Source organism: Capsicum annuum, chromosome 8 (assembly GCF_002878395.1).
Source record: "Capsicum annuum cultivar UCD-10X-F1 chromosome 8, UCD10Xv1.1, whole genome shotgun sequence".
Lineage (NCBI taxonomy): Eukaryota > Viridiplantae > Streptophyta > Magnoliopsida > Solanales > Solanaceae > Capsicum > Capsicum annuum.
Genome location: NC_061118.1, coordinates 1,518,047 through 1,544,137, shown reverse-complemented (window position 1 = coordinate 1,544,137; position 26,091 = coordinate 1,518,047). Strand labels below are relative to the sequence as shown.

General features: G+C 35.8%; 3 protein-coding genes across 6 annotated transcripts; 2 read left to right on the top strand and 1 right to left on the bottom strand.

Moving 5' to 3' along the window:
- The first annotated feature begins 865 nt into the window (after positions 1 to 865).
- On the top strand, positions 866 to 6,346 carry LOC107838778 (probable xyloglucan endotransglucosylase/hydrolase protein 27). Its single transcript, XM_016681971.2, has 4 exons — positions 866 to 1,253; positions 2,235 to 2,335; positions 2,882 to 3,090; positions 5,596 to 6,346. Exons 1-4 carry the CDS (start codon positions 1,076 to 1,078, stop codon positions 6,113 to 6,115), a joined length of 1,008 nt encoding a protein of 335 aa, XP_016537457.1. The 5' UTR covers positions 866 to 1,075; the 3' UTR covers positions 6,116 to 6,346.
- A 1,927-nt stretch (positions 6,347 to 8,273) lies between these two features.
- LOC107838779 (dolichol-phosphate mannose synthase subunit 3) lies at positions 8,274 to 13,213 on the bottom strand. Its single transcript, XM_016681972.2, has 4 exons — positions 13,000 to 13,213; positions 9,676 to 9,782; positions 9,471 to 9,578; positions 8,274 to 8,626 (listed from the first exon to the last, which is right to left on the bottom strand). The coding sequence occupies exons 2-4, from the start codon at positions 9,775 to 9,777 to the stop codon at positions 8,567 to 8,569; spliced, it is 270 nt and encodes an 89-aa protein (XP_016537458.1). The 5' UTR covers positions 9,778 to 9,782; positions 13,000 to 13,213; the 3' UTR covers positions 8,274 to 8,566.
- A 1,753-nt stretch (positions 13,214 to 14,966) lies between these two features.
- LOC107838780 (prolyl 3-hydroxylase 1) lies at positions 14,967 to 25,967 on the top strand. 4 transcript variants are annotated; one of them, XM_016681973.2, is made up of 8 exons: positions 14,967 to 15,076; positions 15,184 to 15,310; positions 17,733 to 17,808; positions 19,190 to 19,262; positions 22,067 to 22,162; positions 22,725 to 22,775; positions 23,777 to 24,163; positions 25,564 to 25,967. In XM_016681973.2, the coding sequence occupies exons 1-8, from the start codon at positions 15,014 to 15,016 to the stop codon at positions 25,894 to 25,896; spliced, it is 1,206 nt and encodes a 401-aa protein (XP_016537459.1). In that variant the 5' UTR covers positions 14,967 to 15,013; the 3' UTR covers positions 25,897 to 25,967. The 4 variants fall into 4 exon arrangements, with proteins under 4 accessions (XP_016537459.1, XP_016537460.1, XP_047250242.1 ...); XM_016681975.2 differs by having other exon boundaries at positions 14,985 to 15,076; positions 24,926 to 25,967; XM_016681974.2 differs by lacking the exon at positions 22,725 to 22,775.
- Positions 25,968 to 26,091: the final 124 nt, after the last annotated feature.

Genomic DNA, 26,091 nt, shown 5'->3' with positions numbered 1-26,091 from the left:
AATATAAGTCTATAATCTCATTCAATAACGAAATTCTACTTTAATTCGAACACTAGAATAATAAGGTAATTATATGTTAGTGAAAAAAAAAATACGAGTAATTATATTTAATCATAAAAAGTAAAGGTTGAAAAATGAGAAGAAAAGAGATGAAAGATGAATCATGTAAATCAAAGAAAATAAAAAGAAATAATAGAAATAAAAAAGAATTTAAAATGCAAGAAAATAAATAAAATATAACCTTGTATTCCATCACGTAATTACACCCAATTCTCAACCCCTAATTGGGAATAAAGTTGTGTAATTATATCTAATTTCAATCTGCTTGTGGTTTTCCAAACACATCCTTAACTATTTCTTAGTTTTACCTTTTATTGGAAATATTTGTATAGTTCAATGATATTATTGTCTAAGAAAAAACAATAGTTACTTTAGTGGGATATTTACATAAGTTCAATGACAATTTAGGAAATTAACTCTATATTTAAGTTGTTTACATTACTCTTTCTAGAGTGCAACATATTAATCACAAATTCAAGTTGTAAAAACATTAAAAAATAAGTTAATTTTTGGCCGTACGTTGTTTCAATCGAACACTCTTTTTTCTTCATCCAATTTCGTCAATTTATATCGTATTCCTTAGAATAGGATCTTTTTCAAAATGTTATTAACGCAAAATACTTTCTTCATCGAGCTACCTAATAAAATCTTTCCTTTTTTAAATCAAAAACTCAAATACCAAACCTTTTTAATTAGTAATATTATTTTTTTTTGGGTAAAAAATGTTGTGAAACAGCTCATACCTAAAAGTCTCACCACCCCATAATAATATATAGCCCTTTCCTTTTTTTTTTCTTCTCAATTTACCCCCCACCCCCACACTCCCCACCCCCCTTTCTTCTCTATAGAGACTTGAGAGTTTTTTTCACTTCTCATTTTCTTATACATAACAACTCCATACAAAAAATACATCAAAAAAAAAAAAAAAAAGAAGGAAAAAAAACTCTTTCAGTGTCCATAAATAACTAAATAAAGGAGCAAAAAAAAGAAAATACCCAAGTTTTTTTTGAAGAAAATGATGAAGTATCATGTGTTATTTTTGATAATTTTGTCATGCATTGTTGTTTCTGGATTTTCAAGAAATCTACCAATTACAGCATTTGATGAAGGGTATTCACATTTATTTGGTGATAATAATCTTATGATCCTTAATGATGGAAAATCAGCTCATATTTCTCTTGATAAAAGAACAGGTTTGTTCTTTTTTCTTTTGTTAAAAAAAATGTTTGTTAAAAGTGTTTATCGTATTGTTTTGTTGTCCATTACTTTTTTTGATACTTGTTAGAATGATTATCTTATTATTATGTGTTATTTCTTATACTTCTGTTATTATTATTTTTATTTTTTTTGTGTATTTGGACATCTTTTTTTAATGTTTTGTAATACTATTTTTTTCTTGAATCACGACTAATTGGAAATAGAGCTTAAGTTTGATGCACCGTTGATGTATTTATTTTGGAAATAGAGCTTAAGTTTGATGCACCATTAATGTATTTATTTTACACCATCATGTGATTTTTAGCCGTTATAGCAGGTCATCTCTGAAAAAAAAAATATAAAAATGAATAACCTGATATCACGTAAAAAAACAAAACTTAAATTCTTGGAAATAACCACTTTGTGTGATTATACAGTGAACAATAATTTTTTATATAAAGAAACTGCTCTATTTCTACCTTAAATTATACGTGAAAAGACTGAGATATTGGACTAATTAAAAACATATTTTTGATAATCTTAGTGTCTACGTGGCACAACACACTGAAGATTTCATGTAGGGACACGTGTCTGCCACGTAATACAATTTTAATTAGTCAGGGGTGATAGACTTCCTAAAGTTCGGATGTCTCACAGCCTTTTCGCATATAGTTAAAGGTGGAAATAAAATATTTTCCCTTTTATATAGTTGATGTTAAAGGAGAGTCTTGGAGTAATGGTAAAGTTATTTTCATGTGAGTTTAGTGCATCGGGTTTAATTTTTTTTGTGTATTTGTTTTTTTTTATATTTTGAACCCGTTAATGAAAATTCTGACTACAACGATATTTTGTTTGTTGTATTTGTTAAGAGGTTTTAATGTATGAATTATTTATTTAATGTGTTTTAGTGTGGATAATTTTATTTATTTAATTATTTTCTTGGGGTGGATTTAATGTATGAATTATTATTACTACAGGGGCTGGATTTGTGTCACAAGATCTTTACCTTCATGGATATTTCAGTGCTTCTATTAAGTTACCTGCAGATTACACAGCTGGTGTTGTTGTTGCATTTTATGTAAGTTATTTATTATTAATTGACAAAATAATATGTTTCATTTTTATATTTTTTAAAAAATGTTAAATCTTAAATTTTTTGGATTTTTGTTTTTAGTTTGCATTGTATAAAATCTTGATCTTTTGAGGGAGCCTTGGCGTAATTGGTAAAGTTGTTGTCGTGTGATCAGGAAGTTACGTGTTCAAACAACCTCTTGCAGAAATGCAGGGTAAGGTTGCGTATGATTGACCCTTATGGCCCGGTCCGGTCCTTCCTTGGACCTCGCTCATAGCGAGAACTTTAGTGCACTAAGCTGTCCCTTATAAAATCTTGATCTTTTGAGGGAGCCTTGGCGTAATTGGTAAAGTTGCTGTCGTGTGATCAGGAAGTCACGGTTTCAAACAGCCTCTTGCAGAAATGCAGGGTAAGAAGGCGTATAATAGACCCTTATTGTCCGGTCCGGTCCTTCCTTGGACCTGGCGCATAGCGAGAACTTTAGTACACCGAGCTGTCCTTTATAAAATCTTGAACTTTTGTTGAATCTTTACTAAATTTGTTTGATAACAGATGTCTAATGGAGACATGTTTGAGAAGAACCATGACGAAATTGATTTCGAGTTCTTGGGAAATATTAGAGGCAAAGACTGGAGAATTCAGACAAATATTTACGGGAATGGTAGCACGAATGTTGGCAGAGAAGAACGATATGGACTTTGGTTTGATCCTTCTGAAGATTTTCATCAGTACAGTATCCTTTGGACTGAGAATTTGATCATGTAAGTAACGAGTCGTTAATATTTTCCGCGCTATTACATTTTTCTTCCTAATTCTGGTGATGTATAGTCTGTTGTCGCACTTCTTTTGAGCCGAGCATCTATCAGAAAGGTCTGCGTACACAGGGTGTATGTTTTTGCTGTTGAATAGTTTGTAACGTATGTTGCTCAAACTCTTAGCTGTTGGATCCTCACTTCTTTTGAGCAGAGGGTATATCGGACACAACTTCTCTACCCTACAAAGGTAGGGTAAGGTCTGTGTATACAGGGTGTATGTTTTTGTTGTTGAATGGTTTGTAACGTATGTTGCTCGAACTCTTAACTGTCGGATCCTCACTTCTTTTGAGCCGAGGTATATCGGAAATCTCAGTTGCTCGGACTGTCCAAAAACGTTGCTGCACCCCTGTCGGATCCTTCAAAAATGTACTACTTTTGAAGGATCTGATGATATTTTCGAAGAGTCCGAGCAACATAGTCGGAAACAACCTCTCTACCCTGCAAAGGTAGGGTAAGGTTTGCGTACATCCTAACCTTCCTAGACCCTACTTGTGGAATTACACTGAGTATGTAGTTGTTGTCGTTGTTGTATGGTCTGTAAACTATGTTGCTTCAATTCTCGAGCATCGGATCCTCGAAAAGAAGTGCGTTTTTGGAGGTTCCGACAGGGTGAAGACATCATTTTTAGAGTCCGAGCAACTTGGCATGTAACGACTTTTTTGCTTCTTATACGACGAGTTACTTTCACATCCAGCAATTATTACTGAACAATCTTCTGTCTCCTGAGCTGTTTTTACTGCTTTAGTGATATATATATTGTGATCTGATCTCTGTCTGATATGATGTTAAAATGGTTTCATTTATCAGAAAAGGTCCATCTAGACGTGCTATCTTAAGTTGCGCGGACTCTTCACTTTCGAAATGGTTTCACTTTTGGAGAATCCGACACGCACTCGCTGACATTTTTGAAGAGTCCGAGCAATATAGGTCTGCTATCTTCTTATATATGTTGCTCGGACTCTTTGAAACTGTCAATGGGTGCATGTGTGATCCTCCAAAAGTAGTAAGACTTCTTCTTGGAGGTTTTTACACGGGTGCGGTAACATTTTTGGAAAGTCCGAGCAACATAGCTGTCGACGTCTGTTTTGTGATGCACATTTTTCTGTTCTCAAGTAACTATATACTCCCTCCGTTTCGGAATAAGTGAATTGTTGGGGTATTTATTGGTGTTTCAAAATAAGTGAATCATTGAATTTTTTTCCAAATTTGCCCTTATGATTTGACAACCAATTAACTTTTGAAAAGGTATTACAAGGTCAACTTTTTCTTTTTTTTTTGGGATAAAAATGGAAAGTTGTGTTAAATTTATGTCTTCAATGCTTTTTCCTAGTGCCAAAATCCAACAATTCATTTATTATGAAACGGAGAGAGTAATAAGCTATGTAGCTTGTTGACTCTTAAAAGTGTCAACGGGTGCGTGTCGGATTCGCCAAAACTAGTGTATTTTTGGAGAATCCTTTTGTTTGTTTCTTTTTGTTATTTTGCTTAAGACTGTAAAATTTAACCAACGAAAACATACTCAGTGTATTCCCACAAAGTGCGGTTTGGGGAGGGTAGAGTGGCTGTTTCCGACTACGTTGCTCGGACTCTTAAAAAATGTCAACGGGTGCGTGTTGGATTCTCAAGAAGTAGCTTATTAGTGTATTTCTGAATGGTCCTGTACGGGTGGGGCATCGTTTTTGAAAAGTCCGATCAACATAGGTTTCCGATAGATCGTTGCTTAAGATTGATTACTACTGTAAAATTTAACCAGTGTCTGTGTCACGACCCAATAGTTCAAAATGAGTCCGGATGCCTCGGTACCTGAACCAAGGATCTCCCTAGCCTAAAATCAACGTTCCGGAGTTGATGGCGTTGTCGGAAGGTCATCTACTAGGAGTTGGAGTTTTGTTTCGAGATCAATTCCTTAACAATGAAAGCTCCAAAACAGGAAAATGAGCCTAAAACCCAAACGAACAGTTTGATAACTGAAACCGACAGTTCCGGGAAGTCATAAATGACTTGTAGCCTCTGTGGGAAAAGGCTTGAAACGCCGGAAATGCATGTAAATCGAGGAAATGACCTAGATGGTCATTATGTGCTGGATTAGTTGCATATCCAACTGCAATACCTTGCTGATCAAAACAATCTGAATTTGTATATTACCATGCATGTTGCTCGGACTCTTCAAAAATGTTGCCACAACCGCGCACGTCGGATCAAGACACGGATGTGGCAATAGTTTCGGAGAGTCCCGCTCAACATATCCATCATCTAAGTTGCCTGGACTCTTCATTTTCGATGTTGCACCCGTGTCGGATTCTTCAAAAATACACTACTTCTGGCAAATCCGACACGCACCGCTCGACATTTTTGATGAGTCCGAGCAACATAGGCTATCATTTACTTTTGTTTGTGTTTGGTGAACAAGAATCTAATTGTGTTTTGTTTGTTTGTGTTTTTTTTTTGCAGATTTTATGTAGATAATGTCCCTATAAGAGAGATCAAGAGGACAAAAGCCATGGGTGGGGACTTCCCATCTAAGCCAATGTCTTTAATAGCTACAATATGGGATGGTTCAAACTGGGCTACAAATGGTGGCAAATACAAAGTCAATTACAAATACGCGCCGTATACTGCTAAATTCTCCGATTTCATCCTCCACGGATGCGCGATTGATCCAATCGAGCTATCATCCAAATGCGACGACGACGCTGCTGAGTCAAAAACTCCATCAGGTATCACCCTTGATCAAAGACGAAAAATGGACAACTTCAGAAAGAAGCAAATGCAGTACTCATACTGCTACGACATGACTCGATACAATGTCCCTCCACCCGAATGTGTCATCGATTCCAAGGAAGCCGAACGGCTCCGAGCATTCGACCCCGTTAGGTTCGGTGGGTCCCACCACCATCACGGTAAACGACACCGCCGCCGGAGCAAATCAAAGTTGAAGGAGGAGGATGATGTTGATGTATCCTTCATGTAAAAAAAGACCAATGCTACAAGTTTTTTCACATTTGAAAGTTTTGTTATTTTCACATGTGAATAGAGGAACATAATATTGGAAAATATTGTTCTGGCATGTATATATGTCATACCAAGATTTTTGGGGCCTTTTATGAATTTTATAAATTCAATTTGGTGATGGATTTTGTGTACTTTTTTCTATGACACTTATAATAAATGCATGCATAGTACAAAGATTATTTATTGTATACATTTGTGTGTTGTTTAAGTATGTTTGTTTCTATTCATGTTGTCTTATTATATAGTTTTTAGGCCTGTTGTGTCATGTTGTGAGGACCATTTTTCAAATTGTTGGCTACAAGAATCCAAAGTGTTTTTGATTGTGACTAATGAAAATCTAAAAACCAGATTTTTTAAAATTAATTTTTTATGGATGAATATTAGGATTTGAAGTTTGAAAGTGTTGCTAACTTTTTAGAAAAATGAAAAAATATCAATTAATTATATATCTTCGTTGGATGTATCGGGAGCTAATTATGTATATCGACAAACCTAAAATTAGAAAAAATGTATCGGGAGCTAATTATGTATCTTTCCGAAGGAAAAAAGGTATCTTTGTTGAATGTATTATGTATCTCGATAAAAGCAAAATCAGAAAAATGTATCGAAAGCTAATTATGTATCTTTGCATAGAAAAACTGTATCTTTGTTGGATGTGTCGGGAGCTAATTATGTATCTCGACAGACCTAAATAAAAAAAAATGTATTGGAAGATAATTGTGTATCTTTACAAAGGAAAAAATGTATCTTTGTTGGATGTATTATGTGTCTCGACAGATCCAAAATCAGGAAAATGTATTGGGAGCTAATTATTTATCTCTGCAAAGAAAAAAAAGTATCTTCATTGGATATATTGATCACTAAGTGTATCTTAACAGATGCAGAATCAAAATTTTCAGTAATTATGCAAAATGTCGATTTTTTCTGTAATTAAGCTCCAAACTATCGGGATTTATGTTGTTTGCCCATGAATTAGTTGAGTTTTCAAAGCGGATATTGAATTAGACTACCATCAAATTTATCGGTCACAGGTTTAAGCCATGGTCATTAATGCGTTCATCAAAATAGACTCCCTATATCACATCTCGCAAAACTTCCCCCGACTCTTGTAAAAACGAAATGCTTCGTGCACCAAACTGTTTTTTTCTTTTTAGTCAACAAAAACTTTATACTATGTGTTTGGTCCAAATTAGGAAAACCAAACCAAAAATTTCCATCAGTTCCAAGTTCCAACCTATTGAGCAAAAAACATACACTATAGTATTTTTTTTTCACATACTTGCCTGCTCCGGGTATTTGCACCAAACCAATTGAACTTATTATAGTTCGGTGATATAATAAAGTGAGATACGCATATGTACAAACACATCTCAGACAAATATGGTCGAGTGTGACCAATACGTAACATTTCACATACCTTGCATGATATACGACTAATCAGTGATCCCTGGGCTTACCTAACATAGATGTTCGTGAAATAGCGGGATTGATTTATCGGAAAGCTCAGCCAGGAGTAGGACATATCAAGAGTACGATGACCGGCTCCCATTTCCACCTGCAATTTCTGCATCTCCTTAGCCGATTTCTCAGCAGAATACAATGACTGATAGATTGAAATTGATAGCTTTATCAGAAGACATCCATCGTTTGAAGTCCAAATCGCACAATTCCAAGAACTTGAGATTGCGTAACTCTTCCACGGTCAGTTTTTCCGCACCTCGACTACATCCACGGGATACTTTCCACCTCCCACACTAGCAACAGATAGATATCAGGTAATTCCAAGAATTTGAGATTGCATAACTCTTCCAAGGCCAGCTTTTCCGCGCCTTGACTAAATCCACGAGATACTTTCCACCTCCCACTAGCAACAGATATCAGATAACTCCGTCTACCAAGGCTAATAATACAGAGGGAAAGAAGAATCACCTGGTGTTTATTTCCCTCTACTCGGATTTGAACCTTCCCTCAGGTTCTCAACCCGACCACCAGGTCACACCCTTGGGTGCGGATACGGCTATATTTCAAGCACCAAATAACTGGGAAAACAAGTCCAAAACATTTCAGTTTCGAAACTAGGATATGGTGCACACATACTAATGTTGATCTTCATCTAATTTTCAGCGGAAAAGGGTCGAAAATGCCCCTGACGTATTGAAAATGGTTCAAATTATCATCCTTACACACCTTGGAACAAACCACAATAACTACTAGAAGCCTTTGTAAAGGTACCTATCATGATGTTCTATCTCAAAACATAAAATAAAAAAACAATATTATAAAAGAAAATCAAAAAATAAAAATGTGTCTGAGTCAAGTGATAACTTGGGGATTAGGACTAATGTTAGATCTTCAGTGAATGTGTTTTTTCTATACGCTAAAACTGCCGTTGATCGCGACTTAAACAAGATTAATCAGAGCCGACGTCTACCCCTTTTTTCTTCAGGAACTCCCTGGCTTCAACGATATCCTACAGAAGAAACAGCGAACGAACAATGATGAGATGTGCTTCTAGTTATGTTTCCAGCAAAGTCCATAACGAAATGCCCAGAAGCCTTTGTTTTCCTGGCACTAACTTGGCTGACAATCACCGGGGGTGGAGCCAGGTAGCGCCGAGGGGTTTCATTCGAACCTCCTTGAACGGAAAATTACACTGTTTATATAACAAGAACAGCAATATATCCAGTATAATTCCACAAAGTGGGGTCCCACGTAGAGTGTACGCAGACCTTACCCTTAGCTCAAAGGTAGAGAGGCTGTTTCCGGTATGCCCTTGGTTCACGATAATGTTTTTTATTTTTTGAACACATCGTTCAAACACAAGGTAAGACTGTGTACAATACACCCTTGTGGTAGGGCCCTTCCCCGGACACCGCACATAGCGGTAGCTTTAGTGCACTGGGTTGCCCTTTTTGGACACATCATTAAAATTATTTTATGTATAAATAGTAGATGTTGAACCCCTTTTGGCTTCTTAGTGTTTGAACCCCTTTAGTGAAAGTCTAAGTTGCTCCGACTCTCCAAAAATGTTGTCGTATCCGTGTCGGATCATTCAAAAATACACTAGTTTTGGAGGATCCGACACGCACCCATCGACATTTTTGAAGAGTACAAGCAACATAGGTGAAAGTCATGCCACCCTATCAACTAGCAGAATAGTAGGCAACTACGTTGCTCGGATTCTCCAAACATGTTGCCGTCCGTGTCGGATATATCATCCAATTATAGAGAATCCAGCACCAACAAGTCCACATTTTTGAAGAGTCCGAGCAACATAGGTGGAAATATTTCTTAAATGAAATGTGCAACTGTACCTGCTGTAAGAAGAGAGCCTCTTGAGGACATGTAGGAAAATTCATCAGACCAACGCCAACCATTAACAGACCATAGCAACCGAGGGACACAATGAGGTAGAGAGGCAACTGCAACAACGATAGCAATAAACTAAGAATCACCGACAAGTAAGAAACTTTAACCAAATGCCAGTGCCAACGATAACAAAAAGATGTAATAGCTCACAAGCCATGTATAGCTCTCCGGAATAGTTGATGTCTGTAACAAGCCTATCCAAACAGCAGTTACTGCAAGCAATAACGTCAAAATCTTCACGATTTGTTTCATTGGATCTGCAGCGATGCGTTACTTTGATGTGAGTACCAGAGGACACTAAAGTTTATCATTGATTAACATATAATAGAAGTCAACGACTGAAACATTAAGAGTGTCTTTGGTATGAAGGAAAATAAGTGGTTTTATATACGTGAGTAACCGCATATAATTTATGTACATCGGCCAGGGGCTGTAAATACTTTTTGGCCAAGCGGCCAAATGTGTAGAAAGCCCGCAAGTAAATGCCTTGTTAACATTAAACATCACGTCCGACATGGATGTCCAATGTTAGTTGATTATGATCACTCCTTCGGGAGTAAACTACTTTTCTCGCCAGAATCAAATCCAATACAAGAAACACAAAACAAAGACCATATAAATTTTAAAAGTTAAAACTTAGAACTAAAACCAACCGTCAACGCCAACTAGTAATGCTCTACTAACTGTTGATGTATTTTTTTTTTTTTTTTTATAACAATGGTGTCCAGACAAGCTTGCGCGCACCTCGACTAATTCCTATCAGCGACAGGTACCAAGTAACTCTGTTCACCAAGACTAAAACAGATGGGTAGAAATCACCTAGCGTTTGTCTCTATAGGGAATTGAACCTGAGACCTAATGGTTCTCAACCCAATTGTTGATTTATTTTAGTGCTGTTGCTAGGATCTTCTCAACCACGAATATTTCATTCGATTTCACTTTACACCACCTATATAATTTCTTGCCACAGTAAACATATCAAATCTCTAAGCATGAACCAGATGATCAAGCCCAATCAACAGCATATTTGCTAAGGAATCTGGCGAAATTGACGCTAAATCGCTAATAATCTGATACAAAAGTCACATTGGTACTGATATCACAGAATGATACGGGACTATAGGTATAGTTTACGATCATCAGAGACAATTCAAATAGTGAGAATAGCTTCTGGTTAGTGGTGCACCTGATCATTATTTCGTAGTCTGAAATGTCACCATTGAACTCCACTTCCAGGAAAGTGAAACAATCTAATGCTCACATCAGGGACGAAGTAACATAGGTGCAAGGAGATTCATCGTGTGCATATCTAAGGTTAAAATTAATTTTTATGTATATATAACAGTTGTTTGATCCCCCTTAATGAAAATTCTGGCTCTGCCACAGGCTCACATTCTTTAAGCAAATAATATTCTAGTAATCAACGACGGGAATGTTGTAACTCGGTGGAATCAAACAAAAGGAATTGCGCAATACTGACATGAAGAAACAAACCAACGCACAAACGGAAAGACATGTGGTTTCACCGGTAGAGAATCTCAATTCTAAATATATCAGAAGCAGTTGGAAAATTTCAAGCAAGCCAAACTGCACATTGGAAAAGAATGAGATTGCAATCGCAACTCAAACGCCAACTCAAACTCAAGCATTTGGTACCGAGTGCTAAACTAAAATCATTACATTTGAGTAAATGGAAAGCATGAAAATAAAACCAAACAACTAAAGTCATCTATTCGTCTTCACATCATTCACGTATTCCCATTTGAAGCAGAAACAAGAATGAACATACGCAAATATATAAGCTACAGTAATGCAGCCTTAGAGCAAAAACATGTAACATGAACTCTGAAAACTGGGAAAGTAAAATTAAGTTCCATACAAGGTGAAACCAAACATCTTAACAAGATTAAAAAAATCCTAAATTCAAATAATAGCGCTAGCCACAATCACTTTATGGTATCGTTTGGTTGGAGAACAAGTTATCCCGGGATTGTTATCTCGCTCTAAATGTGGGATACAACTAACACTACAATCCCGGGATAAGTTATCGCGGCGATTTTATCCCAACCAAATATAAACTCATCCTAAGAATAATCCTTTAGACAAATCCAAATTCAATTTTAGCTAAATTGATCACCCCGATATGATAAAAATCAAATCTTTTTCTATTTTATAATCGTGGTGTCCGCGCTTGTTTGGACACCTGCCACCTCCCACCAACAACAAGTACCAATATTACTCTAACTCTACAATATTTTAGACAAATTCCAATTCAAATTTAGCCAAATTAATCACCCCCATATGATAAAAATCAATCTTTTTCGTTTTGTATTTTACAACCGTGGTGTCCGGACTAATTTGCTTACTTGCCACCTCCCACCAGCAACAAGTACCAATATTACTCTAAACCCACAATCTTTTAGACAAATCTCAATTCAATTTTAGCTAAATTAATCACCCCCATAAGATAAAAATCAAATCTTTTTCTTTTTTGTACCAGTATTACACTAATTCAACAATCTTTTAGACAAATCCAAATTCAATTTCAGCTAAATTAATCACCCCATATGATAAAAATCAAATCTTTTTCTATTTTTGTATTTTAAAACCGTGGTGTCTGAGCTAGTTTGCACACCTACCACCTACCACCGACAACAACTACCAATATTACTCTAACCCCACAATCTTTTAGACAAATCTCAATTCAATTTTAGCTAAATTAATCACCCCATAAGATAAAAATCAAATCTTTTTCTTTTTTGTACCAATATTACACTAATCCAACAATCTTTTAGACAAATCCAAATTCAATTTCAGCTAAATTAATCACCCCATATGATAAAAATCAAATCTTTTTCTATTTTTGTATTTTAAAACCGTGGAGTCTGAGCTAGCTTGCACACCTCCCACCGACAACAACTACCAATATTACTCTAACCCCACAATCTTTTAGACAAATCCAAATTCAATTTTAACTAAATTAATCACCCCCATATGATAAAAATCAATTTTTATTTTTTTTATATTTTATAATTGTGGTGTCCGGACTAACTTGCACACCTGCCACCTTCCACCAGCAACAAGTACCAATATTACTCTAACCCCACAATCTTTTAGACAAATCCAAATTCAATTTTAACTAAATTAATCACCCCCATATGATAAAAATCAAGTTTTTTTTTCTTTTTTTGTATTTTATAATCGTGGTGTCCGAGCTAACTTGCACACCTGCAGCCTCCCACCAACAACAAGTACTAATATTACTCTAACCCCACAATCTTTTAGACAAATCTCAATTCAATTTTAGCTAAATTAATCACCCCCATATGATAAAATCAAATCTTTTTTACCAATTAATTGAAGAACATTTTTTCCTTTTTAATGATATTGATTTCTAGACAAGCTTTCACGCACCTCGATTAATTTCACAATAAAAGTAAAACTATAATTTAAAAAAAAAAAACATAAACAAACCTGATATTGTATGTGTAGAGGTTCTTGGAGATTTACTATTGTTGATTCTTTTACTTGTCAATATTGTGTGCCCAAAAAGAAATATGGATCCTTACCAATCAGCTTCTATAGTTCTCTGTGGTTTTTTTTTTTTTTTCCAAAGATATTTAGTTTATCAATCAAATAGGGGAGAGTAATATTTTTAGACAATTTACATTTAATATACTAATATTCTTATTATAATGGCTATATTATAAATATTTAAATGCTCACATAGTTTTTTAAAAAATATGTAGTGTTTTTGGTTGTTTTATTTTAATTGAATATCTCAATTTCTAATAAAGTGGTATAATTAAATATTTTTTATTAAATGTAAACTATTTATTTGTATATAATTTTTTTTTCTGTTTACTATATAATTAAGTTAATTACATAAAAATATTTTTATTAGATGTTTTCGATTTCAGTTTGATTAGTGTAATTTCAGTACAAATTTAGGAATTGCTATTAAGTTTAAATTTTTGCCATAAGGCAAACGTAAAAATATTTCAAGATAATAAACTTATATAATTAACAAGAAATTCTATTTTATTGACAAATTACTATATTAAAATTTATGTCCAATGAATAATATGAATTATTATCACGAATATTCTTAAATTAGAATCATTTTCTAAAGAATTTATGAATCGAAAATAGAAATTCAAAATTAAACACTTTACAACTTAGAGCCCGTTTGGATAGGATTAAAAAAATTATTTTTTAGCTTAAGTAATTAAAAGCTTAAAATAAGTAATTTTAAATTAAGCAGATAAGTGTTTGGATAGAAGTGTTGAAACTGAAAAAAATTTGTTGATGTGTTTGGTAAACAAGTGTTGTCAATCACTTTTTTGTTGTCAAAATGACTTAAATATCTTTAAAACTGTTAACACATAATAACGTGGATTATTTATGATTTTTAATTCTAATACTTCAAAAATAATTTCTATTTAAATACACTTTCAACATAAAGTGATTATGCCAGATCAATTTATAAATATAAGTTACTTTTTTATTTTTAAATATTAAAAAATAAAAATTTTAAGATATTTTTTATATAAATATAGTATTATATTGTAATATTGCAAGCTTGTAAACAACATAAATTTTTAGGAATGAAACAAATTATTAAAAAAAATCAATTTTTAAAATTTAAATAACACACAGAGATTCTATATGAACGGATAGAGAAGAACTTAACACAAGCTCGATTTGACGATAAAATTTTTGAATGTTTTCTTCTGTAATGATAGATTTTTTGAAAATAAAGGAGAAAGATGAAGAGAAAATTGGAGGACAAAGACAAAAAAAGCAGTAGAAAGAAAAAGAAAGAAAAATTAATAAGTGCTACAAAGTTTAGGGTTATATTGAAATTAGAAGAAAATATAAGGAATAAAAAGGTAAATATTTTGGTCAAACCTAAAAATATTTTAATCGAAAAAAGTAAAAAGCTGGGTATCCAACTTATCAATTTTTGTTTTTTTCTAATCCACTTTTAGCTTTTTTTTAAACTCTTTTTAATTTTATCAAATACCTAAAAAACTAAAAAAGTGATTAAAATCTAGTTTGATATATTTTAGTTCTATCCAAACACCCTCTTATAAATGAAGCGATTTTAAAATTTAAAAAAAATAAAAAAAGTCCAACAAAAATACTTCATCCATTTCAAAATAAGTAATTATTGGGGTATTTATTTGTGTTTCAAAATAAATGAATCATTGAATTTTTTTTTAAATTTGCCCTTATGATTTAACAACCAATTAACTTTTGAAAAGGTAAGGTCAACTTTTTCTTTTTTGGGGTAAAAATGAAAAATTATGTTAAATTTATATTTTTAATATATATTTTTTAATATGCGTGTCAAAATTTAATAATTCATTTATTATAATACGGAGGAAGTAGTTATTTGTGCACTTTAAAACCAACCCCCACCCCCGCAACTATAAAGTCCCTAACTTCATGTTATGCATAAACAAAGAAAGTACAATTTGCAATAATGACAGATAGTGAACACCCTAGACTCATTCTCCATAATTTTCTTCCTCTACATGTTTGCAAGGTATTTTTTTCCAAATTCACAAACTCAATACTATGAAAAAAATTTTCATTCTTTTTATAATTTTGTGAATTATTTTTTTTAATTATTTTTGTGTGTGTTAATTGCAGGAATTAGAGTTTATACACAAGAGTTGTTGTACAGTAGGTTATAGGCCAAATGTGTTCTCTACAACATTATCTCATCTTATTGCTACTAATTGTCATCATTTCATCATGCCATTCATTCCTATCAGAGGTTTTTTTTCTTCTTTTTTTTTTGGCTCTAATTTTCTAATCTTGAAATTTAGTTTTTATATTTGTTTACTGGTCGTAGTATTGTAGTCCTTGCTTGTGATATTGTTTATTGTATTTCGACTATCGTACTTATTTTGTTGCTGTTCATGTTTTTTTCTAGTAGACTTTGCACTATTCTAGTAGATAGCTAGTGCGTGTGGGTGAGTTGTAGCCGGTAGATAGGTGGGCTTTGGTGTAGCCTTGCTAGTAGTCGTAGGGTTTTGCACATAGGTGAGAGTCTCTAGGTAATAGTGTATAGTACTACATTGTTGGTGCTTATTTCTGTTATTTCATCTTGTTTCATGCTTTATTACTACTTTATTTACTATCTTTTTCCTGAGCTGGGGGTATATCGGTAACAACTCTGTACTTCTTCGGAGGTGGTGGTATGGACTGCATACATTTTACCTTCCCTAGACCCCACTATGTGGGAATACACCGGGTATGTTGTTGTTGTAGACTTTGCACTGTTCTCTTGTTAGTTGATATATTTTTTGTTCTTGAAATTCAGCTTACCGAGGACACGAATTAGGATAGAAGGTTAGTAGGAAGGATTGCGTCCATGCTAGTAGGTAGGAATGCTTTATGTCTTGTTGTCCGTACTGGTAGTTGTAGTGTTACACTTGTAGTTTCTTGTTCTTGGAGTTTTTGTGAGATTTGCTGGTTCAGGTAGATCGGTTGCAGTATAGTTTGTGGTAGTCTTGTTTCTGTGTGTTATTTCTTGTTCTTATATTACGTCTATTTCTATATTGTTTTTGTCTTAAGCTGGGGGTCTATCGAAAACAACCTCTCTACCTTATATCAGAGGTAGAGGTATGGACTGCATACTCTACCCCCGGACCCCACTTTGTGCAAATACACCGAGTATGTTGTTGCTTTCCCCGCTTGTGATATCTATCATAGTCTGTAGTTTATTTTGTTTCGACAATCACACTTCTTTTGTTGTTGTTCTTGTTTCTTTCTTGTAGACTTTGCATTGTTTCCTTGCTAGTCGCTGCATTTTCTTTACTGTTTCCTTCTTCTTTGTACTTGGATTTGTTGCACTTGAGCCGAGGGTCTTTCGGGAACAACCTCACTATCTCCACGAGGTAGTGGTAAGGTTTGCATACACTCTACTCTCCCAAACCTCACTCGTGAGATTTCACCGGATATGTTGTTGTAGTTTCTGTTTACCGGCGAGTTGATTTCTCAGATGGTTACTCAATTAAGGGTGTGTTTGGTATGAAGGAAAATGTTTTTAAAGCAAAATAAGTGAGTTTCTAACTTATTTTTTGTGTTCGGTATGTTAGTAAAAAATACTCCCTCCATCTCAAAATAACTTATTTTTTGTTTTGGCTCTAATTTTCTGTTCTTGAAATCCGACTTTTTAGTTTGTATTTATTGACATGTTGATTTCTCATACGGTCACTCAACTAAAAGTTATTATCTTATAAAGTCCCCGTCTTTGTTGAAGAAAATTAGAATCAAGAAAAACGGTGACTTTCTGATATAATATCTATTATTTTAGGTGATATCTGAGAAATCAATCCTTTAATGGTCCCATGAACGTAGGCTAACGTCTGCATACAGTCTACCCTCTCCATGTAGGGAATAGCAGAAGAAAAGTATAATTGGAGAAATTTCTGCTAGCCCAAGATCGTTAGAGGAAGCTATGAAAAGAGAAAGAAGATTTTAGGTAGGAGAACTTTGCTATCGAAGAAGACTTCTTGAATTGGATTGATTTCGGTTAATTGCAAATGACTAATGCTACCCTTTTTATACTCGTATAGGAATGATTCTAGATGCTATTCTAGATACATCTACGATAGCTTTATCGTTTAGCTATCTAACAGGAATCTAGAACTTCTAGACCTGTACTTAAGATAAGTATCCAAGATACTACAATAGTTCGTATGATTATCGTTCCTAAAAGTCTTGGATTTTTTGTAGTTCCAAACGATTAACTCAAGTTTTTTTCGCGCCCCAAACCCCACTTGCGGATTACATTGGTGTATTGTTGTTTCTGTCTAGGTTGCTCGGATTCTTCAAAAATGTTGCCACACTCATGTCAGATCTTCCAAAAATTTGAAGTATCCGACACGGAACCGATGACATTTTTGAAGAGTCCGAGCAACATAGGTTTCTGTTTACTGGTTCCACAAAAATAGGTACGATCTGCATACATCCTAGCCTACCTAGACCCGACTTGTGGGATACGCTAGGCATGTTGTTGTAGTTTCTATTTACTGCCTCCACAAAGGTAGGGGTAAGATATGCGTACATCGTGGGATTACACTGGGTATGTTGTTGTTGTAGTTTCTCTTTACTGTGTAATTCCGTATAAAGTTGATGGTTTTGTTATTCTTACCTAAATCGTTGATTTTTGCTTTATGGTTGTGTGATAGAGAGGCTAAGGGAGAAAGCAGAAGAATATTTCAGGTGCCAGTATGAGTTGTTTGTTGAATTCACTGGTTTAATCAGGTTGAGAACTCCACTTCTTTCCCTTCTGAACTTACTTACGATCATATCCTTTTTAAGATTAACTCTACCTATCTGAGCTTGGTAAAACATAGTTCGTCTCAACCCGCGGTGGAGACAACATTGTGGTTACGGCTTTACGGGGTTGGCAGAATCTAGTAGCTCGGGTTCAAAGTCTATATTACAACAACAACAAACAACAACAAACCCAGTGTATTCCCACACAGTGGGGTATGCTGTCCATACCACTACCTCCGGAGATGTAGAAAGGCTGTTTCCGATAGACCCCCGGCTATTCAAAGTCTATATTGTATTAAAAAAATTCATCAACATTTATAAATAATCTATCTAGAATTCAGTACGCGCAAAAAAAATTGTGATTTAGGACCCGTAACCTAAAAATCCCGGCTTAGCCTCTGGTCTCAAGCATGGATAAAGGAGGATGATTAGTGTAGGCTGTAAACTTTGTTTTTTTTTTTCTGGGGATAAGCATCCAGTACCCCCCTCCCCCTCCCCATCCCTCCCCCCCTCCTCCCGACCCTGAACTATGGCCAAAGTTGCTATAACACACTTCAACTTCACAGGAGTCCTACCCCCCGACCCTGAACTATGACCAAAGTTGCTATGACAAACTCCAACTTCACAGGGGTCCTATTACCGCCGACCTCGAACTATGACCAAAGTTGCTACGATAAACTCCAACTTCACAGGGGTCTATTACCCCCGACCCCGAACTATGACCAAAGTTGCTACGACACACTCCAAATTTACCGGGGTCCTATTACCCCCCTCCCACCCCAAACTCAATTTTAGCATATTTTTGTCACCCTTTTGTGCTGACGTGGCGTGGCACCTTTATTACATAAATGGAGTCAACGTCAAAGGTGCCACGTCAGCTAAAGGTTGACAAAAATACGCTAAAAATTAGTTTCGGGGGGGTTAATAGGAACCCCGTGAAGTTGGAGTGTGTCATAGCAAATTTGGTCATAGTTCAAGGGTGTACTAGATGCTTTACTCTTTTTTCTGCCTCTAACTACTGAATGGACTTGGAAGGAGGGGAAGGAATATATAGGATTCATATACAGGCTATTGTAGCTATTTTGAAATGAAGACTAATTAATGTCGATGTATATGTCTTTTCAATTTCTACCTTTCTAGAATTGATAATTGAGTGAAGCCATTAGAATAGAGAGAGACGACCTGTCCAACTAGGAAAAAGACTCTCGGTCAGTTTTGTATAGACCATGAGTTTCTTGGACAACTTTAAGGCGTTTCCTGTTACAGCAGAAGAGATATTTCCACAATGTATCATCAATCGCGTTATTTCTCCTTCAAACATTCTCTGCTATAGAGCTATTTGTCTAATTTTCTGTGTGAATTACAGCTGGTGTAGAGGAGCAAGCATCGGTTGGCACAGTGATGATAATAGACCTTACCTTAAACAACGGGATTTTGCGGTGCGTTCTTTACTTGCTGTTGTATCTTCTGTCGTTGTTATTTGCTACAATTCGTTAGTTTTATGTTATCAACAATGCATTGCTTCTCCTTGCAGCTTGCCGTTATTATTCATGTTTCTCAAAATTGTCTTTGTTGATAAAACCAACAGCATTTTCATGCCAGCTATACATGATGTTTAGTGATGCATACATGTCTATTGATTTTGAACTGTTAGTTAATAAATGTAGATAAGACATCCTTCCGGTTCCTCTTGTTGGTGAATACGCAGGACAAAGAAAAGCTGACGGCCACTATTCACATTTTGTTTGGAGAAAAAAAGTGGACTTGTCCCCAAGTAATATGACGTATATTATCAATATATGTTGTATCTTCCTAGAGATGAAGAACAAAAGGCCCTGCCGTTGACAAACAGTTATATAGTGAAATTCTTCACTTAGGTTTATCTGGTTTTCATGATTAATGAAGCACTAGCTGACTTTAAGTCGGGGATTAGGCTAGGGAACCATCTCTCCCCGTTATTGTATCATTTCATCATGGCAATCATACAGTAAACTAGTGATGGACCTGTAACAGTAGCTGCATAAATGGATTTATTGGATAACAGATAGGGACACCATGTGTTAGTGTCGTACTTATTACTTGCGGACGTATACACTCATTTCTTTTATGATATTCCAGAGAGTTTTGCTTCCTCAAAAACCGTGTGATTTGAAGCAGTATATGGTCTGCATATCGACATGGAAAAGTTAAGAGTTCGGTCTAGTTGGGTTAGTTCATGATGTTCATAGTTCGAATCCAGAAGCTTGGGTGCAATTGCCGGTGGACTACCTAACGGCTAACAGATACTTGAGGATGCCTTCTGGGAAAATTTAGAGAGTTTGAATTATGGAAATCGGTGATTGAAAAATTTGAAAGAGATTGGAAGCTACAAAGAAACCATAATTACTTTGACGGGATGTGCCGACCATTCTGCTCTTTCAAGTATACCCATATAATCCTCCTAATTCTGGATCCTATCGTCAATTGTCTAGAAGTTGGCGATACTTGTAGGAATATTGAACAAATGGAGACGAAAATATCATCTTGTTGAGTGAACTAGGCGATTCCTCTGTGTAGGTTCGGCTTTCAAAGGCTCGCACTTTTAAACCATGCGTAGTTGGATAAATGGTCATAAAGACTTGCTTTTGCGGGTGATGCTTGACGAAATAAGTTATAGTTGCAAAGTATGGATCCTTGATTGCAGATGGTTCTTGCAGGACGTGTCGGACCCATTTAGTGGGAGCTTGCGGAAGGGGATTATGAAAGGAAAGAGTTCACATTATTAGCTGGTTTTGTAGTTAGGAGTAAATAATATTCGATTATGTTGTGATGGTGGCTAATCTTTTTATGATGAACAATTCTGAGATGTCCTAGAATATATGATTTCGTTATGTTTCTTCAAGATTAGGAATGGGAATGAACTGATAAAAGTATTTCCAGAAAATTTCCATATGCTCATACTTTGTTAATTGGATGATTGGAAGCTTAGGAAAAGGGCAAACGTGAAGCTTTCTCGTTGGTTCTTTTAAATGGTTGTGATACATAATGCTTATAGAAGCACGTATTGAAAATGTGTGTACCAAATATATATTAGCTTTCTTCACTTGGTATGCAGCCTAGAATGCTATCCTAACAACAATAATCTTAAGCATAGATAACGAATTGTTGTAAGTTTGTGTTTTATGGGTAAAACATTGGTTTATATGCGTCACTTTCTTCTATTCTGCAACCTTTGCTGGACTTTTGAGCTTTCGTTTTCTCCTTTGATTTACAGTGCATGATTACTAAAATAAATAGTCGTAGGGGTAAAGGATGATTGTCTTCCAGTTTGCCCTTTTGGGAGTGATTTGGAGAGAAATGGATGAGAGAATATGAAGGTGTTAAACGATAATCTTGGAGTGTGATGAGTTCCAATTTATTTTTATCGCACTTTTGGCGTACTGAATATATGTATTTATAATCTCATATGAAGTATGTTCTCTTCTCTTTATTTTCGTTATGAAGTATGGTCTTATAATTCTCCTCCTTTATCTTGTCTTTCGTTTGGTTCCATGAGGGTTTCTTTCGTTATTCTCGTTTTTTGTCTTGCCATCCTCACACCTGCATGAACAATAATTTGCTCGCAATCACATTTCCCCTCTTCGCAAAAATAGAGCAATTGAAATCAAAGCATCTTATATACAATGCTAAAGATGAGCTAGAAATAGAGAAGGTAAGGTAGCGGAACTACGAAAGTTCTATTGCGGATATCAAATTGGCTAAGCTTTCAGAATTTGCTTATTTTGAAAAGTAGTTTTTGAAGAAGTGCTTTTGGAGAGTAGCAGATTGTGTTTGACTAATCAATTTAAAACACACTTTTGCAGTATCAGAACAACAATTTCCCGTCACTTATGCATGAAATCAAGTGGCATATTATGTCGAATAGTTTTTCTTTTTGTTGAAAATGAGGAAAAGAAAAGCTATTGCTATATGGATTATATTTTCTTATGGTCTAGTTTGCTGGACGAATATAATTGCTGCCTTGTGGTGCATACATAGGGTCAAAATGCGGTAAAAAAGACGATTAATCGAATGGATTCATTATAGATATTGGTTTGTTAGTGGATGTTTGGATATTTGATATTTGCAGAACCTTTAAAGTAATGAGAGGTGCAATGTTGAATCACACTGTTATATCATCGCTACGACAGAAATCTTGAGGTCCTTGTTGTTGAGGTCCTTGTTGATTTACTCCAGTTGACAATTCTTAATTCTTTTGTTGAAGGCAGTGTGTTATTTAAATAGTTATGACGCGGATTTCAAGGGCGGTATCTTTCACTTCAAGGACGGAGAACCTGCAGACGTTGTGCCCATGGCTGGTGTAAGTGATTTGTCGACTTGATGGTGCATCTGTGATTTGATTACTTAAGTTACATCTGGAATATATAACGTTCTCTGGCGTTTTTTATGGTTGCTTGCAATGTAAATCCTTTTCGTTTTCTTCCCAATGTAACGTAAATCTTGAACAAGCCTCTTAGTTCTGTTATTTTCACATGCAAGTTATAATTTGTTAGCTGCCTATAGGGTATTGCTCTATAGTGAAGGTTGATATGTCAAATGTAAATATCATATCAATCTTTGTAGTTTCTGTTATGCTACTATTAGCTGTTTTTGTTATTATCTGTTGTTTCTTTTACTTCTTGTTACTTCTTTCGCTTTCGTTGGACTGTTTTTTCGTGAGCTGAGGGTCTATCCGAAACAGCCTCTCTACCTATGAGGTAAGGGTAAGGTCTGCGTACACTCTACCCTTCCGAGACCCCAATTTGTTGGATTACACTGGGCATGTTGTCGTTGTTGATTCTGATCTTTTATGCAATTTCCATTTTAAACTTTTTGCCCGTTTTGACGGGTCTTTCTTACCGATGATAATTCTATCTCATTAGGATGTTATCATGTACACGGCTGATGACCGGAATATACATTCTGTTGACGAGGTATCCTCTCTCTTCTTTTCGAAAACATAGAACCTCTTTGTGTGTGTCGTTCACTTTACTCCTATCCCTCTTATTTTGTTAACGACTTGATTTCAGCTTGTTATATTCTACGCTTCGTTGCTTAACCGTCCAAATCTGGATGGCCTGCTTAAATCTGTATCCCACTTTAGTTTGTTGGGGTGGATCGTAAGTCGATCTTGTCGCCTTAGTTAGCATTCGTTTTGTAATAATTGTTAATTCCCTGCCTGCCATTATGGGATAGAGTGTACGCAGACCTTACCAAAAGGCATTTAGTTATTACTTGTTTTCGAAGGAGGAGCTTAAAGTCGGTACGAAAATTTCCTTCATTTGGAAGACTAGTCTGTTACATTGGTTGGCAAAAACTAACTTAAATCTCGAATCTTGTAGTAGTCCGACGTACGTTAACTAACTCGTAATAAGCAAGGGCGGGGAAGAAGAACGGAAACTCGAGGGGCTTCTGCACTTCCTTACACTATGTCTGTTTAAGACACAAATTCTACTCCTAATTTGTACAGATACATGGTGTCTTTAACTGGCACTACAAGCATAAAAAAACACTTAAACTTGCCTCAGCGGACAAGTAAACGGTCCAACTTAGGTCTGCACGTCTAGATACCTGAACTCGTCTCTATTGTGTCTGTTGAACACTTCAACTTACAAAATGATCATCTAGACTCCTCCGAAATTTATGTGCCACATCAGCACTGGGTGTCCACGAGACACAGTGGGACGAGTTGGTGTGTTTAGTTGCCAGTTGAGACCAAGTTGAGGTGTCTATACGTGGACTCTCAAAGTTTAAGTGCTTACGTGCCAGCTGAGGCCAAGTTTTTTCGTCATATGTGCTTACTTCTTATGTGCTTCCTCATATTAGCTTTCTCGTCGATAACTGCAAAACATTGATGTGGTTTTCGTCAGCCTATGCTGTAATCCGGATTCAGTTTCCGTGTTCTCTTGTTTAATTCACTGGTTCATCCATACAGATAACTGAAGGGGAGCGAATTACACTTACTTTATGGTTCAGCCGTGATGCGTCTCATGATGAAGATCGTAAACTCATCTCATCTCTCTCACCAGCTTTATTGGATGTTGCGGGTAGCAAGTTGCATTCGTATATACCTGTGCCCGGATCCATCAATATGTACTGGTTTCCACCAGATGAAGCTTCAAGTTTCTTGTCCGGATTTGATATACGCTGCGGAAGATTGCATGTTCTTGGATTCGATATATATCCATTTCAAGAGACTTCCCATCGATCAGCATCAGATTCATCGCACAACTTACTGGAGTTACTTTCGCGGCCACTACTTTTAGTGCGAGATAGCAAGTTGTTCGAGTCCCTATTTCTTAATATAATGCATGCACTTCAGGTACCTCCCTTCTAGGTTGCTCGGACTCCCCAAAAATGTTGCCGCACCCGTGTCGGATCCTACGAAAAATGTACTACTTTTGAAGGATCCGACCTGCACCCCATGACATTTTTGAAGAGTCCGAGCAACGTAGCCTTCCTTTAATCTTGTGCTTGGAAAGACTAGCATGGCTTTTTCAATATTTTATCATCAAAAATCATGTAAAATATTCCTAATCTGGAGTTAACTTTATGAAATTGCTAAGAGTGAAGGGTCAAAAATACACTTAAAAATCTTAAGTTGCGCGGACTCTTCACTTTCGATGCTGCACCCGTGTTGGATTCTCCAAAAATACATTAGTTTTGGCAAATCCGATACGCACCCGCTGACATTATCGAAGAGTCCGAGCGACATAGCTTAAAGTATGCCCCCTTTTTTTGAGTTTCATACCTAAACTATCAGGTGTGTGAATTTCCTTACCTGAACTATACTAAACGTTTATTGAAACACGCCTCGACTGTCAGTTCTTCACTTTTCCTACTTGAAATAGCACCATCGTTCAGGTAGGAAAGGTAGGAAAAGTGAACAACTGATAGTTGAGGTGCGTCTCGATAAACATTTGGTGATAGTTCAAGTAGGAAACTCACACGCCCGATAGTTCAAGGGTATTAAACTCAAAAGACCGAGATACTTTATGTGTGTTTTTGACTCATAACTCAAATGGCACTACCAGAATATCTAATGCCTCATTTGTTAACAGAAGAAAACAATCTTTTGAAACAGATATACAAGTATTCGATTAACGGGATAATGGTCGAAACCACACCTCTATCATTCTTTTGCGAGTTTCCTACCTAAACTATCAGGTGCTTGTGTTTCCCAACTCTTTATGCATCTCGAAATTAGTAAGTCAGGTGCCACGTGGATGGAATTTTATGGGCAAATTAAGTTGTCACACACCTTTGACCTAAGTTGCTCGGACTCTCCAAAAAGCAAAAATGTGGCCGCATCCGTGTCGGATCCTTTGAAAATACATTTTTTTGGAGGATCTGACATGCACCCGTCGACATTTTTGAAGAGTCCGAGCAACATAGCCTTTGATGATTGTAATCAAGCACTTGATCTAGTCAGCTCTGAGGTGTGTTTTGATAAATAGTTGGTGATCGTTCAGGTATGAAACTCACAAAACACCTGATAGTACAGGTATGAAACTCGCAAAACACCTGATAGTACTGGTATGAAACTGGCAAAACACCTGATAGTACAGGTATGAAACTTGATAGTACAGGTATGAAACTCGCAAAACACCTGATAGTACAGGTATGAAACTCGCAAAACAGTGATACTTCAGATGTGTTTTTGAACATTACCTCTCGATTAATTAGTAGGTCGATTCCATATTCAACTTCTTTGTGTTGCAGATAGTGCAGTTCTATATCTGGAAGTTCTCCGATTTAAAAACCAAAGTCGAAGAAATGACTCCAGATGCAACTCCGATTACTTCCCAGACACAAACAACAGACATAGATCGTCTGAAATCCGTGTTTCTGAAAGATCTTCAGCTCGCAGAGCAATTCTTTGGCCATTCAAAACCTATCAAGGACGCGGAGTTTGATTCGGTTGCCTTTTCAGCTGCAGTTCTTGAATGGGAATGTTATGTTTCAAAGTTACACAAGGAACTGGTTCTGCATTTACCTCATTGGAAAACTAATCAATCCATCTTTTGTGTTCCATTAGGAGATGTTGAGGATTGAATCTTGAATTGTACATATTGTTTGGTATAAACTTCATATACAAATTTCAATGGAGATGCACATTTGATTAATTAATGTGGCCATGCATGGACATGCTAGCTAGCTAACTTGGCAAAACTATTACTGTGTTTCTTTCATTTGTCCTAGCCTTGACGAATAGAGTTATCCAGTAGTTACCTAGTAATCACGTTCTAA

What these genes read in the sequence shown, in the direction of transcription:
- LOC107838778 (XM_016681971.2), top strand. Translation starts at nt 1,076, where the DNA reads ATGATGAAGTATCATGTGTTATTTTTGATAATTTTGTCATGCATTGTT. An exon ending in GTGTTGTTGTTGCATTTTAT is followed by an intron (nt 2,336 to 2,881) that starts GTAAGTTATTTA and finishes GTTTGATAACAG; the next exon opens with ATGTCTAATGGAGACATGTT. An exon ending in TGGACTGAGAATTTGATCAT is followed by an intron (nt 3,091 to 5,595) that starts GTAAGTAACGAG and finishes TTTTTTTTGCAG; the next exon opens with ATTTTATGTAGATAATGTCC.
- LOC107838779 (XM_016681972.2), bottom strand. Translation starts at nt 9,777, where the DNA reads ATGAAACAAATCGTGAAGATTTTGACGTTATTGCTTGCAGTAACTGCT. An exon ending in CGGAGAGCTATACATGGCTT is followed by an intron (nt 9,579 to 9,675) that starts GTGAGCTATTAC and finishes TCGTTGTTGCAG; the next exon opens with TTGCCTCTCTACCTCATTGT. An exon ending in AGGCTCTCTTCTTACAGCAG is followed by an intron (nt 8,627 to 9,470) that starts GTACAGTTGCAC and finishes TTTCTTCTGTAG; the next exon opens with GATATCGTTGAAGCCAGGGA.
- LOC107838780 (XM_016681973.2), top strand. Translation starts at nt 15,014, where the DNA reads ATGACAGATAGTGAACACCCTAGACTCATTCTCCATAATTTTCTTCCT. An exon ending in GCCATTCATTCCTATCAGAG is followed by an intron (nt 15,311 to 17,732) that starts GTTTTTTTTCTT and finishes GTTGTGTGATAG; the next exon opens with AGAGGCTAAGGGAGAAAGCA. An exon ending in ACGTTGTGCCCATGGCTGGT is followed by an intron (nt 22,163 to 22,724) that starts GTAAGTGATTTG and finishes CTATCTCATTAG; the next exon opens with GATGTTATCATGTACACGGC.